The following is a 15,917-nucleotide window of genomic DNA, read 5'->3' on the forward strand; positions in this document are numbered from 1 at the left end:
CATCTATTTTTCTTTTAATATTTTAGAATTTTCTTTAACTTTATATGATGATTACCTTTTTCCTCTTATTGGCTTACTTACCATCCTAGAAGGAAGTCATTCTTTGTGTCTTTTTTTTTTTATACTTTGCTAATTAAATGATGACTTTTTTTCTCACAATAATGTCCATTAAAGCATTGGTTCCTTTCATTCAAGTAAATATCTTCCAATAATACCCTCAACAGAAGTCTGTATTTTACATAGTTAACTAATAAAGATATGGCTTGTAAGTAAATTTGTATATAAGTTCTGAATTCCAGTAATATTAAATAATTTAACTCCCTTCTTTGGAAATTAATTACTATACATAAAACCCACTAATCTCTCTGCCTTACACACACACACACAGATTCAAATCCACGGAATTGTGTTCCAAGTACATAGTAGGTGTTCTGTCTATGGCAATCAAGGAGTTAAAGGTGTCTTCTAAAATTTTTGAACATAAATCTAAATTTAAAATTAGTATAGCAAATTTAGATATACTTGAAAATTAATATCCTCATTTTTATGTAGGTTACATGCTATCACTCTTGTTTTCTTCTGTGGATTTTCTCTTCCAAATGACTTTAAAATTTCCAGACTGAAATAAGGTTTACTTAATTGAACAAACATTTCATTTGTGACTATTGCAGGCAGAAATTTGATTATTAACACTTTGAGAGTTTTGACTATATTGAGATACTTTTCTATTAACTAGTAGAATTTTTTGCCTTATTGATATTTTGTTTGGTTTTACTTTGTTTACTTTGATTTGTTTCTAGTGATGTTTGAAATAGATGATGAAGTATTTCATGACATTTATTTCCTTTTTTGTCCCTGGGTTCAGATTGTAGACTCTGCTCCACTTCCAGTTCACACACCAACCTTAAAGAAAAAGGGATGTCCTGGTGCAGCCGGCTTTCCACCTAAGGTATTCAAACTAGTTATAAGCATTCTGTGTTCTTAAAAAAAGTGACAGCGGATTTTTTCCTGCTTTTTGTACTTATTGTGAATTTTGCTATTGGTTTCTTCAAAGTTGCAAACATAAAAGCTTGGAAAGAAAATTGTGTATGAAAGGTAATAATCGCCTACAGAGAATGGTAGGAAGAGTTTATAAAGGTGTGGTTTTTTTTCTGTCTTCTTAAATTAAATGTTTTGAAGTCTGTTGCAGTAAGGAGTAGTGCTTGGAGAAGGTATGACAAGGAAGGCATTAAGTTGAAACCACTTGTAGAATAATCTGAGATTAAGGATAATAAACAACTGAAAAAGAGAAATAATCAGTGAAAAATTCAGATGGATTATTTTTCTTCCATTCTATTCAACATGGATATGCCTAAAGTATTGTATATGGTAGAACATAGCAATTTAGTTGCTTATCTCAAGCTCCTGAAAAGAAATTCTAGAAACTGGAAAACTGAAATGATCTCCCTCCCCTGAACCTAAACCTTGATTAAACCACAAAATGATAGAGAGGTTGATGGATCTGAAAAACTAAAATATTTGCAAAGCATAACTGCTATAAAAGAAAGACAACAAACCTAATAATGTGCTTGATAAAGCAAAATTTTGAGGCCAGACAGAACATGAATTTAAAATAAGCATAATAAATATCCTCAAGGAGATAAGAAAGAATTATGTTGGTAACATGAGGCAGGATAAGGCAGTTATGAAGAAAAATAAATTGAAAATACTTGACTTGAAAATATAACTTCTGAAATGAAGAACTCAATAGCTGGCTTTAATAGCAAAATGGATATAGCAGAAAATAAGTTTGTGGTATGGAAAATAAGATGAAAGTTAAGATATATAACATAAATAATGTCAATATCTATATATTAAGATTTTCTAAAGGAAAGAGAAAAACAGAGATGGAAATACTTGAAGAAGAAATGACCTAAAATTTCTGAGAATTAAAAATGAAAGACCTAATATTGAAAGACATCATTAGGTACTAACAAAGGTAGAAAAGATAAACTTATACTAGCATTATAGTAAAATTTAAGAGTATCATAGATCAGGAGAAAATTCTAAAAACTATCAAAGAGAAAGAAGTGATCATCTGCTAAAAAGAAGAAAAATCAAAATGACATCAGGCTTCTCAATAGTAACACTAGATGCAAGAAACACAGTTGAGAAATATGTTCATAATGTTGAAGGAAAAGAAATTTAAATCTAAAAAATTTAACGCAGCTGTGCTGTCATTTATATATCAGAACAAATTAAAGATATTCTTAGACATACAAGAACTTAGAAGATTTACAGTTTTAAAAATCATCTTTGGAAGTACCCTTGGAGGAAATACTTCATAAAGACAAGAAAATAAATGCAAAAGGACACCATGAGAGATTTGGGAAATAAGAGTGAACAGGAATAATAGAGCACTTTTTTGTGAACTAAAAAAGCAAGGACTACCCCCCTCCACAAAAATTCATAAAAAGAGAGAGAGAAAAAAATGTATATTCAGAACAATCCAGAACTAATCTAAATAAGGATCAGGTGAGGCGAGCATGTTAAGGGACTTGTCTTGTTTGGGGAGAAATTGTAGCAATAGCATGAACCAGTGGTTAATAGGATGTATTTCCAGCCAAGACTTCCAGAATGGGAATCCCAGCTCCATCATATGCTAACTGTGTGAGCTTGAGCAAGTTACTCACCTTTCTAAGTAACTTCCTTTCCTCATCAAAAAAATTAGGATAATATTAGTATCTATCTCATTGGATTGTTTTCAGTTTTAAATAATTTTCATATATGTAAAGAAATTGGAACACTGGCATATAGTGTCATATAAATATGTTTAAACAATATTGGTCACTTATTACTGATGAAGGAAATAAGCATAAATATGGTCTTAATAAGTTGAAGGGAACTAACAGAAGACTAGCAAATAAAAGTTACAATTTTCACACCTGCAGAAGGAAATTCTGTCCATTGAATGGATGGCAAGAAAGGGAAAAGAGAAAAACGTGATGCCCAGTATTCTTCCTGTGTAATAAATTGCCTCAAGTCTTAGTGGCTTAAAAAACTCCTTTTATTAGGCTCACATCTTTAGAGGTTATGAATATAGGAGGAATTCAACTGGTAAGTTCCCAGTATTGGTCTCCCATGCAGATGCAGTCAGATATCAGCTGAGACTGCAGTTATCTGAAGTTTCAACTGAACTGGACATACAAGATGGCTCATCCCGTGGCTGGCAGTTAATACTTGCTGTCAGAAGCTGCTCATGGTCTTTCCAGTGTTTTAATCTCAGTCTTCTTAGATGGCAGCTGGCTTCCCTCAGAGCTAACGTACCAATAGAACCAGGTAGAAGCTGCAAAGGTGTACAGTAAGGTAGAAAATAAAGTTGGAGTAAAAAGTAAATAATACAAAATGTAATTTAAGGTGCAAAACATCAAAAGACAAAAAGGAAACATTTATACTAATGAAGGGAATAAATGAAGAAGATATCATGATTGTGAATGTATATGGACCTAACAATAAAACCTTAATATATATAAGGTAAGAAATGGCAGAACTAGGGAGAGAAGCAGATTAGAAGAACATTGGAAATTTTACCACCACTCAGACCAACAGTCTGGTGGGGGAAAAGTGCAAAGCAGAGGACAGACAGAGTTTAATATCTGCATACACAAAGGGCTTTGACAAACAGGAATAAAGAATACAGCATTTAAAAGCAATGGTTAAGCCAATCAGAATGATCAACAAACTGAAGAGATGCTCAATCTTACTAGAAGTTGGGGAAAAGCAAATTAAAGTAATAATGAAGTACCCCTTTACATTTCTGACACAAAATTTTCCATCAACAATAGTCTACTCTGACGTATCATAGTGGAAGTGGAAATCAGTATCATCTTTTTGAAAACAATCTAAAAATATTACTGATTAAAAATACGTATCAGTGTGTCTTTAGAATCCAGTGAGTAGATGATTCTGAGAACTTGGTAATAGTGATAGCTTAGTTTTTGAATCTCACTGAATTTCCCCGTAAAAAGATCAGCTTGGATAGCCTACACCCACGGATAAGACCTAAACAATAATAGATGAAAAGATTTCCCGCAACTCTTAAAATACTAACCAATAGGAACAAACCACTAACAGCTACAAGACCTACATGGTTTTAAAAATTATACTAAAGAAAGTAGAGGTAAAGCAAAAGGACTTGTGATAGAACTGAAAAACCACCAAATCACTATCAGTCACTTCTGGAAAGTTCTGAGAACAGCAGCAGAAACTGAGAGGTGACTTTGCAGGCTCCATTCCATAGGTGAGTGCAAGGGAGATATTACCAGAGGAAGATTTGACAGCACTTGAGTTAGACATTTTTAAAACTAACAAATCAGAATGCCGTTCAGATAAAAGCCTTGCCCTTAGGAGAAACAGCTGGGGATAGATTCAGAATTAAGCAGGACAGAAAGGAAAAGACAAAGTCCAGATGAAGAAGAGAGGGGAGGAAAATCTTGGAATGCTCAAGGTCATACTTTCTATCACTTTATGTCCAGAACATTGGATAATAAAGACCCGATCCATGTTATATCACTCTGTGATTTTTCAGTTTACCGAGAATGTAGAGAACTTTTCAAAACTTCCAAGGAGAAAAGACAGATCACATTTAAATGATCAGTAATCAAAATGGCATTATACTTAACAACAACAAAATGGAAAGAGCAGTTATAAGATAAAATGATTTTCAAGCTAGAATTTTTGAATGCTTGTCAAATGTTCAATCATGCATGAGGGGAGAATAAGGAGAATAATAACCTTTTCAGAAATTCTGGATCTCAAAAAATATGTCACCCTTACACTGCTTTATAAGTAAACTACTAAAGAATGAATTCCACCAAAATAAGAGAGGGAGACCAAGAAAGAGAAAGACACTGGATCCATCAAAAAGAATCTTAACACAGATTGATAAAGAGAAAGGCTGTCCTGGCAGGCTTAAAACAACCAGCCAAAAATGGAGCAGGAAAACAGAGGACCTTAGTAGGGAACTAAAAGAGAAAAAGAGGGGTGGGAAATATAAAATACTTCCTTTCTGTTATGTTTCACCACGTAGTAAGTAGATTCAAGGACACTTTGCAGCTCCTTTACAGAGTCTGGGAAGAATTCATGATTAGTAACATAGAAAATTCAGTTTAAAAAAAAAAAGGCAATTTAAGAAATAAAATATAACTATAATGTGCTTTTTGACTTATTAGTGAACAAAATTCCAAGGTCATAATAACAAACATTAAATATAAATTTGAATCCAGCAATGTGCTTTAAAAATACTGGGATAATGAAGAGAGGAGAAGGGGTGGTGTAAAAGTGTTAAATCCTCTCTATCATGATAAGAAGTTGGTATGTAATGTCTCAATTGGTAAATCAAGAAACAATAGTATAGGCATTTTTTAAAAGAAATGTGGAGCTACATTACAGAAGGATATGAATAGCTAAAAGGACTGAAAGTAATTGCCTCTAGAATTTGACAAAATTCAGCACTACTTCTTGATAAAAACACTCAGAAAACTAGGAATAAAAGGGAATTTCTTCAACATAAAAAGGCAATTTATGAAAAACCCAAAGCTGACCTCATACTTAATGGTGAAAGCTTGCCTACTAAAATCAGGAATAAGTAAAGGATGCCTGCTTTCACCCTTGCTATTCAACACTTTACTAGAAGTTCTAGCCAGAGAAATTAGGCAAGAAAAAGAAATAAAAGGCATCCAAATTGGAAAGGAAGAAGCAAAAATTTCCCTGTTTGGAGATGACTTGATATTATATACAGAAATTCCCAAAGAATTCACAAGAAAACTACTAAAGCTAATAAACAAATTCAGCAAAGTTTTGGGGTACAGGATCAATGCACAAAAATCAGTTGTGTTTCTGTACGCCAGCAGTGAACAGTATGAAAAGGAAATCAAGAAAACAATTCCATTTACAACCGCATCTAAAGAATAACATATGTGGGAGTAAATTTAACAAAGAATGTGAAAGACTAGGGCACTGAAAACTACAAAACAATTGTGAAAGAAATTAAAGAAGACCTAAATAAATGGCAAGACTTGGTGTTCATGGATTGGAAGACATAATAATGTTAAGATGTCAGTACTACCTAAAGTGATCTACAGATTCAGAGCAATTCCTATCAAACTTCCAGCAGCCTATTATATAGAAATGAAAATGCCAGTTGTCAGATTCATAGGGAGTTGCAGGAGGCACCGAACATCCAAAAACAATCTTGAAAAAGGAGCAAAGAGAACTCACACTTCCCAACTTCAAAACTTACTACAAAGCTACAATAATCAAAACAGTGTGGTCTAGCACAAGGGCAGACATTTAGACCAACGAAATAGAATTGAGCATCCAGAAATAAAACCACGTATTTATGGCCAATTGTTTTTTGGGTTTGTTTTTGTTTTAATCTTTTTATTAGAGAAGTTGTAGGTTTACAGAAAAATCATGTAAAAATTATAGCATTCCCATGTGCCCCATTATTGACACTTTACATTAGCGTGGTACCTTTGTTACAATCGATGAATGAATATTCAAATATCACTTTTAACTATAGTCCATAGTTTACATTAAGTGTATTTTTCCCATATACCACCCTATTATTAACACTTTGTATTAGTGTCATACATTTGTTATAATTCAGGAAAGAACATTCATATGGGTGTACTATTAACCCCAGGTCATCATCCACAACAGGGTTCACTGTGTTACAGAGTCCCATGTTTTATCTTTTAACTTTCATTCTAGTAACATATGTGACCCAGAACTTCTCCGTTCAACCACATTCACATACATAATTCAGTGCTGTCAATTACATGAAAATATGAGACACTTCTTGAATTTGCATGTCATCCTTGTGCAAGGGCCATGCTAATCTTCTCTGTATTGTTCCAATTTTAGTACATGTGCCCCCGAAGCAAGCACTGGCCAATTGGTTGTTGACAGGGATGCTATGTTAGATGGGGTTCTCTAGAGAAACAGAACCAATAGGACATATTTATAAATAGTATGAGATTCTATAAAAGTGTCTCACACAACTGTGGGAATGCATGAGTCCAAATTCCGTAGGGCAGGCTGCAAACTGGCACTCTGATGAAAGTCTTCAATGAATTCCCCAGGAGAGGCTGGCTAATTGAAATAGAGACGAAAGTTCTCTCTTCTGATTGCTGAAGCTATCACCTGTCCCTTAAAATCCTCCAACTGATTAGATTAAATATCTCTCACTGCAGAAGACACTCCCCTTAGCCAATTGCAAATGTGAACAACCATGGATTCAATCAACGTATTGATAATTTAAGTCCACAAAATGTCCTTGCAGCAACAGATGGGCCAGTGCTTGTTTGACCAGACAACTGGGCACCATCACCTGGCCAAATTGACACATGAACCTAACCATCGTGATACTTAAGTCCACTTAATGGGGAAAGAATAGCTTCTTCAGTGCTGCTACTGGGAAAGCTGGATATCCACACACAAAAGAATGAAAGTTGACCCCTGCATCATACCATATACAGAATTAACTCAAAATAGATCAATGTCCTAAATATAAGAACTAAAACCTTATAACTCTTAGAAAACACAGGGGAGAATCTTCATGACCTTGTATTAGGAAATGCATTCTTAGATTTGACACCAAAACTAAGCAACAAAAGAAAAAATAAGCTTCATCCAAATTTAAAATTTTTTACATCAAAGAGATTATCAAGCAATTAAAGACAGCCTATAGAATGAGAGGGAATATTTGGAAATCATGTATCTGATAAGGGTTTAATATCCAGACTATATCTAGAGCTCCTATAACTCAACCACAAAAAGACACACACTCCAATTTAAAAATGGGCAAAGGATGACTTGAATAGACATTTCTCCAAAGAAGATCTACAAATGGCTAATAAGCACATAAAAAGATGCTCAACCTCATTAGCTATTAGGGAAATAAAAATCAAAACCACAATGAGATACCACTCCACATGCACTAGGATGGTTGTTATTTAGAAAATGGAAAATAACAAGTATTGGGGAAGATGTGGAGAAATTGGTACTCTCATGCATTGATGTAAAATGGTACCACCACTGTGAAAAACAGTTTGACAGTTCTTCCAAAAGTTAAACATAAAATTACTGTGTATCCCAGCCATTCTACTACTAAAGTGTATACTCAAAATAATTGATCAGGGACTCAAACAGATACTTGTACATCAATATTGATAGCAGCATTATACACAATAGCCAAACCGAAACAACACAAATATCAGTCAACAGATGAGTGGATAAACAAAATGTGGTATCTGCTTGCAATGAAGTATTATTTAGCTGTAAAAAGGAATGAAGTTCTAATTCATGTCACGACATTGATGAACCTTGAAAACATTATACTAAATGAAATAAGTCAGTCAGACACTAAAGGAAAAATAATTGATTATACTTATATGAAATATCTAAAATAAGCAAATTCATAGAAATAGAGAGTAGAAAATTACCAGGGACTGAGGGGGAAGGAATAGAGTATTGCTTATTGGGTGCAGAATGTCTGTTTTGGGTTATGACAGAGTTTTGACAATAGAAGGTGATGATGGTGGTGCATAGCATTGTGAATGTAATTAATGCCACTGAATTGTACACTTAAAATGGTTAAAATGGCAAATTTTATGATAGACAGTATGCTATCAGAATACAAAAAATAAAGTTAAAAAACGTTTTTAAGTAGCTACCTTTAGGAAGGAACACTTGGGGCAGAGGTATACTTGTGCTTTCTTAAAAGCATAGAAATACTGTTTTACTTTTTTGAACTATGTACATGTATTAATTTGATTTAAAAGATTATAAACTTATACATATGAGAAAATGCAGGAGAATCTATGAGCTTGAGAGAGGAATGAACTTTTAAAATAAGATCTCCAATCACAGACATATGGTGAAGATACTGATGGTCTTGATTACATTGAAATTAAAGATGTCTGTTCAGTGGAAACATGTCAGGCTATGAAAAGCTAGTAGAAGATATTTGCAGTGTCTAATACCAGCAAGGGATTAATTTCTAGAACACATAAGAAACTTCTGCAATTCCATATGAAACAGTCTGGAAATCCACTGAAAAATTGATAAATAATATTCATAAGTAATTTTCATAAGAGGAAACCCTAATAGCCAACGAGCCTATGAAGAAAAGTCCAACCTCAATAATCAAAAAAATTGAAATTAAATAAATTAATAATTTTAAAACCTATCACTTTATACTCACCAGACTGACAAGAATTAAGTAAGTTAACATCAAGGAAATGGGGAGTAGCAGCTCCCAAACTCTGTAATTTATGAGGAGATATACAAACCCAAGGACCTGTATAGACCACATTAGTCTGGGTGCCAAATTTCAGGAGGACAGATAGGGAGTGGATCATCAGAAATGAATGGAAAAAAGAATAAGGCATAATAAAACAAGAGTGGGACCTCCACCAAGCTATGATGATAATATGTCATGGACTGAGTACCTAATGTTCCTCCCCCCAAAATAAAATTTATCTCATGTTTTTTATTTTTTTATTTTTAATGCAATTTTATTGAAATATATTTACACACCATATGTCACCAAGTTGTACAGCAGTTCACAGTATCATCATATAGTTGTGCATTCATCACCACAATCAATTTTTGAACATTTTCATTACTCCAAAAAATAAAAGTAAGAAAGAACACCCAAAATATCCAATACCCCCCCCCATTATTCATTAACTTTTTGTCCCCATTTCCTACTTATTTGTCCATACACTGGGTAAAGGGAGTGTGGGCCATAAGGTTTTCACAATCATACATTCATACCATATAAGCTATGTAATTATATGATCATCTTCAAGAATCAAGGATACTCTATGGCAGTTCAACAGTTTTAGGTATTTCCTTCTAGCTGTTATAATAAACTGAAAACTAAAAAGTGGATCTGTATAATTCATAAGAGTTACCTCCAGAATGACCTCTCGACTCCATATGAAATCTCTCAGCCACTGAAATTTTATTTTGCTTCATTTCTCTTCCCCCTTTTGGTCAAGAAGACTTTCTTGGTCCCACAATGCCAGGGTCATGCTCATGCCTGGGAGTCATGTCCCACATTGCCAGGGAGATTCACACCCCTGAGAGTCATGTCCTACATAGTGGGGAGGGCAGTGAGTTTATCTGTCAAGTTTGCTTAGGGAGAGAGGCCACATCTGAGCAACAAAAGAGGTTCTCTGAAGGTTACTCTCAGGCACAATTGTAAGTAGGCTTAGCTTCTCCTTTGCAGTAACGAGCTTCATAAGGGCAAGCCCCAAGATTGAGGTCTTAGCCTACTAAATTGTTAGTCCCTAATGCTTGCGAGAATATCAGAAATTCCCCAGCTAGAGAAGTTTAATGTTTCCACATTTTCCCCCAGACCCTGAAGGAGGTATTGCAAATACTTTTTATTCTCTGCCCAAATTACTCTGGGATGTATCAGGGCTTCACGCCAGCCCATACAAACCAACCTATCTCATTCCCTATTCAATCATGGTGTTTGAGTAAACTGACCATACAAGTTAAATTACATAGTGTGCTACAGATAATATGGAGTTTGCACCAAATAAACGTCTCTTCCTTTGGTCCCACACAGAAGCCAAAGTTTTAAACACAGTTAATATCATCCTCTACCCTTTAGTCTGATCTACCCCAGTTTCAACCAAGTCCATTTCGTTCTGCCGCCATTCAAAGTCAGATCTCCTTTTCAGCCTCTTTAGCAGTTGCTCCTTGGGGCAGTGCCAACACTCACAGCTGCCTATCTCAGGCTCTGAGGTCCAGGTACCACATGGATACCCAAATCTCCAGGGACTGACCGGGTCTCACACAAACAGCTCAGCATCTCATGATTTAAAAGTAACTGTTATAACTCATGAATAGATGTGACTGCTGTAAGAACTTACAAACTAGGAACCTTTGCAGTAAGTCTTCCCCTGATAACCCATGCTCCTAGATTCAATTCTCAGAGTTTGCACATTATTGTTAATCTATATTAGTGAGGCATTGTAATGTTTGTCCTTTCATTTCTGGCTTATTTCACTCAACATACTGTCTTCAGTTTCCATTCACCTAGTTGTATACCTCATAACTTCATTCCTTCTTGCTGCCACTCAGTATTCCATTGTATGTATATACCACAGTTCACCATTTGGTTTATCAGTCAGTGTACCCTTAGGCCACCTCCATCCATTGCAAATTGTGAATACTGTCACCACAAACACCAGTGTACAAATGTCCACTTATGTCCCCTCTCTTAGTTCCTCCCAGTATACAGCCAATAACAGGGTTGCAGGACCATATGGTAACCCCATACTTAGCTTCCTTCCTAATTTAAAATAAAATAAAATTTATCTCATATTTTTTAAAAGATGAAGGAATGGATCTATGATCATCTCAAAATAAAAAATGTAAAATAGGAAATACAAATATAAACATTAATTTTAAAAGTAAGATGAAAGAGAACAGTTTGTGCGGGATAGAGACTCCTTAAGTTGTCATTTATTAGTAATAAAATTTTATTTATCCTGATTTAATTTTTAAGCTTTTTCCAAGGATTGTCCTCAGTTCTACTTTGCTCTCACACCTTCTATTAAAAATATTTTACCTTTCCAACTTTATCATGAAAGTAAAATGACAACCTACACAATGAGAGAAAATATTTGAAAACCGTATGTCCAATAAAAGTTTAATATTCAAAACATATAAAGAAATCCTTCAACTTAAAAGAACAAACAACCTAATTAAAAAATGGACATCTCTCCAAAGAAGTATACAGATGGCCAGAAAGCACACGAAAAGATGCTTAGCATCGTTAGCCATGAGGGAAATGCAAATCAAAACCACAATAAGATACCATTTCACACCCGTTAGAATAACACTATTAAAAAATGGAAAACAATGTGTTGGAGAAGATGTGGAAAAATAGGAACACTTACTCATTGCTGTGACAATGTAAAATGGTGCAGCCATTGTGGAAAATAGTTTGGTGGTTCCTCAGAAAGCTAACTATAGAACTATCATACGACCTGGCAATCCCACAAGAATAGAAAGTGAGGACTTGAACAGCTTTTGCACACCAATGTTGTAGCGGCATTATTCACAATTACCAAAAGATGGAAGCAGCTCAAGTGTCCATCGACCAATGAATGGATAAATAAAATGTAGTATATGCATAATGGAATGTTACTCAGCCATAAAAAGGAATGAAGTCTTGATACATGTGACAACATGGATGAATCTGAAAGACATTATGTTGAATGAAATAAGCTACACCCCAAAGGACAAATATTGTATAATCTCACTGATTTGAAATGATTAGAATAAGTGAACTCATGGAATCAGAATATAAAATATAGGTTACCAGGGGATGGAGTGGGGCTATGGAATGGGAAATTAAGGCTTCAAATGTACAGGGTTCCTATTTGGATTGATGGAAATGTTTTGGTAATGGATGGTGGTGATGGTAGCACAATGTTGTGAACATAATTAACAATCTCAAAATATATATATTTGAATATGATTAATAGCAGAAATGCAAGACTGTATATATAGAAACAATAAAAAATTTTTTAAATCTATGGAACTACACTACAGTGAAGCCTAAGTTAAACCATGGACTTTAATTAGTAGTACAGTTATAAAAATATGCTATCATCAATTGTAACAGATGTTCCATACAAATCCAAGGTGTTGGTGGTGTGGTGTGTGGAAATCCTGTATTTTATGTATGATTGTACTGTAAAACCACAGCTTCTCTATTAAAGGGGGAAAATGCTTTACGTTCTTCATTAAGTAGCTTGAGGTTTGAAGCACAGAAATAATTGGAATGGAAAAGAACCCTCTTTCTACCCCCTCTCTTGGAATTTTGAGGTTATACTTAATTCTCAGTTTACTCCAGATTACCACATAGCCTAAGGTTTAATACTTTTTTTACCAGAGTTTTTTTTTTCATTTTTTTCTCCTCCTCCAACTACCTTTTGAGGAAATATTAGAATGATATATTGACCAGGAGGCAGGAAAGAGGGATCTTTGAAGACGCCAAGTAATCTTGACCATAGGATTGAATTCATGTATCTTTCTGTTACTATTCTTCTTTCCCCTATGAAAATGAAACAAGACCAAAATCCTATCGTGTATTTTTTAATGACTGATCCCATCAGAATTATCTTACAGGATTATCTTTAGTTGAGATGACTGAAACCTGGACCGATCCATCCTTTTGTTTTAAGTTGTGCTCTCACTCTTCCCACTGCTTGGCCAATATCTACCACATTAATGGTTACTCTCTAAATTTAATGTTTTGCCAAAACATTGTAGCTTTCTTTCCTGCTAATTGCATAACCAGTTAGAATGGTGACTTCCAAAGTGGATCTCTGGAAAAAAGGTATGTAATAAATACGAGTTTTGAAAGCAATTTCTTCATTATTGTGAGGAATTAGTTATTATTTTAGTTACAGTCACAGTTGGTTGATTGCTGCTGTTTCAGATAAGTCTTGTCTTACTTTAGACAAAGAATGAATTACTTAATCTTGAGCAGTTGACTAATTTCTCTTCATTTTAATATAAGCCTCTAGAGCCTATCAGCAAGCTAACTTCACATCTTTTGAATTAATGTATTTCAAACAATGGAAAAAGTTAACACTAGAAGATTTGCTCTTCATAGTAAGTTTCTTGAACAGCAAAACATTAAGAATAAAATAAGTACAGGAGAAAGGTTGAAAAAATTTTGTGATGTTGACAAGTCAGGTACTTAGATATTTGTTACAGGCATGAAGGCCCTAGTAATGACCTAACTATGCCCCTAGGTAATTCTTGATTGTTTTTAGGAGCACAATATACATATTGTTAAATTATCGAACTTTGAGAGGTTAGGTCTTGGCTCTAATTTTGATTCTGCTATTAATGGTGTATCCTTGAGTAATTTATTTAATCTCTGAATTTCAGTTTCTTCATCTATATAAGGAAATAATATCTATCTTTCCAGGCATATTGTTTCCATTAAATGAGACATATGTAAAGTACTGACACAATGCCTGCAATGTAGTTGCTGCTCAGCAAGCATAGGGGCAGTTACAGAATTAATATAAAGATAGTCTGTGTTCTGCTCAGAATAGAGTGAAATCCCAGTGCTGCTTTAAAATTGACCAAGGATCCCGAGGAACTTCTAGAATAGAATGGTCTGAGGTTGGACCAGAGCACAAGACTGCTCTAAATTTGAGGATCTCACCCCATTCTAGAACTAATGCTCTAATAGGTCATTCTGTGTAAAATGATGATCCACGTTTCTCCATTTGCTTTTATTTAAAACATCTTTCATGTTGTATAGATCACATATGGCATTGAGGGAGAATAGCATTTATTTCTAACCTAAATTTTAAAACCTCAAATATTCTCTTTGGTTCTTTGTTAATATTATAAATTGTTAATATAATAAGTTAGTCTCACCTGAAATAAATAGTACCTGGCAACTATTTTTCATATAGAATAAAGTTCTTGCTAGTTTAAATCAATGACACATATAAAAGAAATAGTTAGCCAAATTAATGTTTTTGCATGAATCAATAAATATTTATTGAGAGCTTACTATGGACCAGGCACTGTTTGAAAGACTTTTTTCATGTTAATCATTTAGCCACCCTGTGAAGTAGATACTTTTATTGGTCCTATTTTATACATGAGGAAGATGAGACAACGAGGAGTTAAATAATTTGCCGAAGTCCACTCAGTAGAGTGGATGAATAGATGCTTGATATAATTCATTTTTTGTATAAACAGGCTCGGAGTTAATTTGAAGAAGAAATGAGTGTTCCAGAGAGGTCAAAACTACATTGGCTTACCGCCATATAAATCAGACAAGACTTAGAGAACCTTAACTATTGAATTTTCAATAAGAAATTTTAGGCTGCCAGCTGATTCTAGAATTACATGTTTATATTTTTATCTGCTCAAGTGTAATAATGCCTGCTTTCATGGGATAAAACAGATTTATGTAGCATATTATTTGGCCTGGGTCCCAGAAAACAAAATAAATTATTTACAGTAGAGACTGTTTTAAGTTAGTCTTCATTCTTCCTAAGAAGGCATAAGAACATATTAAATTTCTATTTATTATGTATGTATATATCATGTACTGATAAAGGGGTTGACTCAACAAGAAGACATAACAATTCTAAATATATATATGCAACCTAAAAGCAGAGCCCCAAAATATATGAAGTAAATATTGACACATTTGAGTGAGAAATAGATAATTCTACATTATTAGTAAGAGACTTCGATACAGCACTTTCAGTAATGGATAGAGCATCTAGACAGAAGTTCAGTAAGTAAACACAAGAATTGAAAAATACTAGACCTAGCAGATATATATAGAACAATTCACTCAGCAGCAGCAGAATACACATTCTTCTCCAGTGCACATGGATCATTTTTCAGGATAGACCATATGTTAGATCATAAAACAAGTCTCAATAAATTCAAAAATATTGAAATCATCTAGTGGATCTTCTGACTACAGTGGAATGAAGCTACAAATAAGTAACAGAGGGAGAAATGGAAAATTCACAAATATGTGGAAATTAAACACCATAGTCATAAACAAGCAATGGATCAAAGAAGAAATCACAAAGGAAATTAGGAAGTATCTTGAGGAAAATGAAAATGAACATACAACACACCAAAACTTATGGGATGCAGCAAATGCAGTGCTTACTGGGAAATTTATAGTTCTAAGTGCCTCTATTTAAAAAGTAGAAAGATCTCAAATCATAGGCCTAACGTCAAAACTGAAGGATCTAGGAAAGAACAAACCAAACCCGAAGTGAGCAGAAGGAAAGAAATAAAGTTTAGAATGGAGATAAATGAAATAGGGAATAAAAAAAAAAGAAAAA

The 15,917-nt window shown here is 34.1% G+C and overlaps 1 protein-coding gene and 1 non-coding gene across 12 annotated transcripts in view; one reads left to right on the forward strand and one right to left on the reverse strand.

The window, feature by feature from the left end:
• CDC42BPA (CDC42 binding protein kinase alpha) overlaps positions 1 to 15,917 on the forward strand; it is a 449,333-nt gene that overhangs the window by 367,013 nt on the left and 66,403 nt on the right. For all 11 annotated transcript variants that reach the window (XM_037822691.1, XM_037822669.1, XM_037822670.1 and 8 more), the window contains one exon: positions 866 to 949. In XM_037822691.1, coding sequence (XP_037678619.1) covers positions 866 to 949 — 84 coding nt within the window. The remainder of the gene's footprint in view (positions 1 to 865; positions 950 to 15,917) is intronic.
• Positions 6,824 to 6,930, reverse strand: LOC119528422. Its single transcript, XR_005215720.1, has one exon. It is a non-coding gene; the product is annotated as a U6 spliceosomal RNA (small nuclear RNA).

This window comes from Choloepus didactylus, chromosome 2 (genome assembly GCF_015220235.1).
Source record: "Choloepus didactylus isolate mChoDid1 chromosome 2, mChoDid1.pri, whole genome shotgun sequence".
NCBI classification, from domain to species: domain Eukaryota; kingdom Metazoa; phylum Chordata; class Mammalia; order Pilosa; family Megalonychidae; genus Choloepus; species Choloepus didactylus.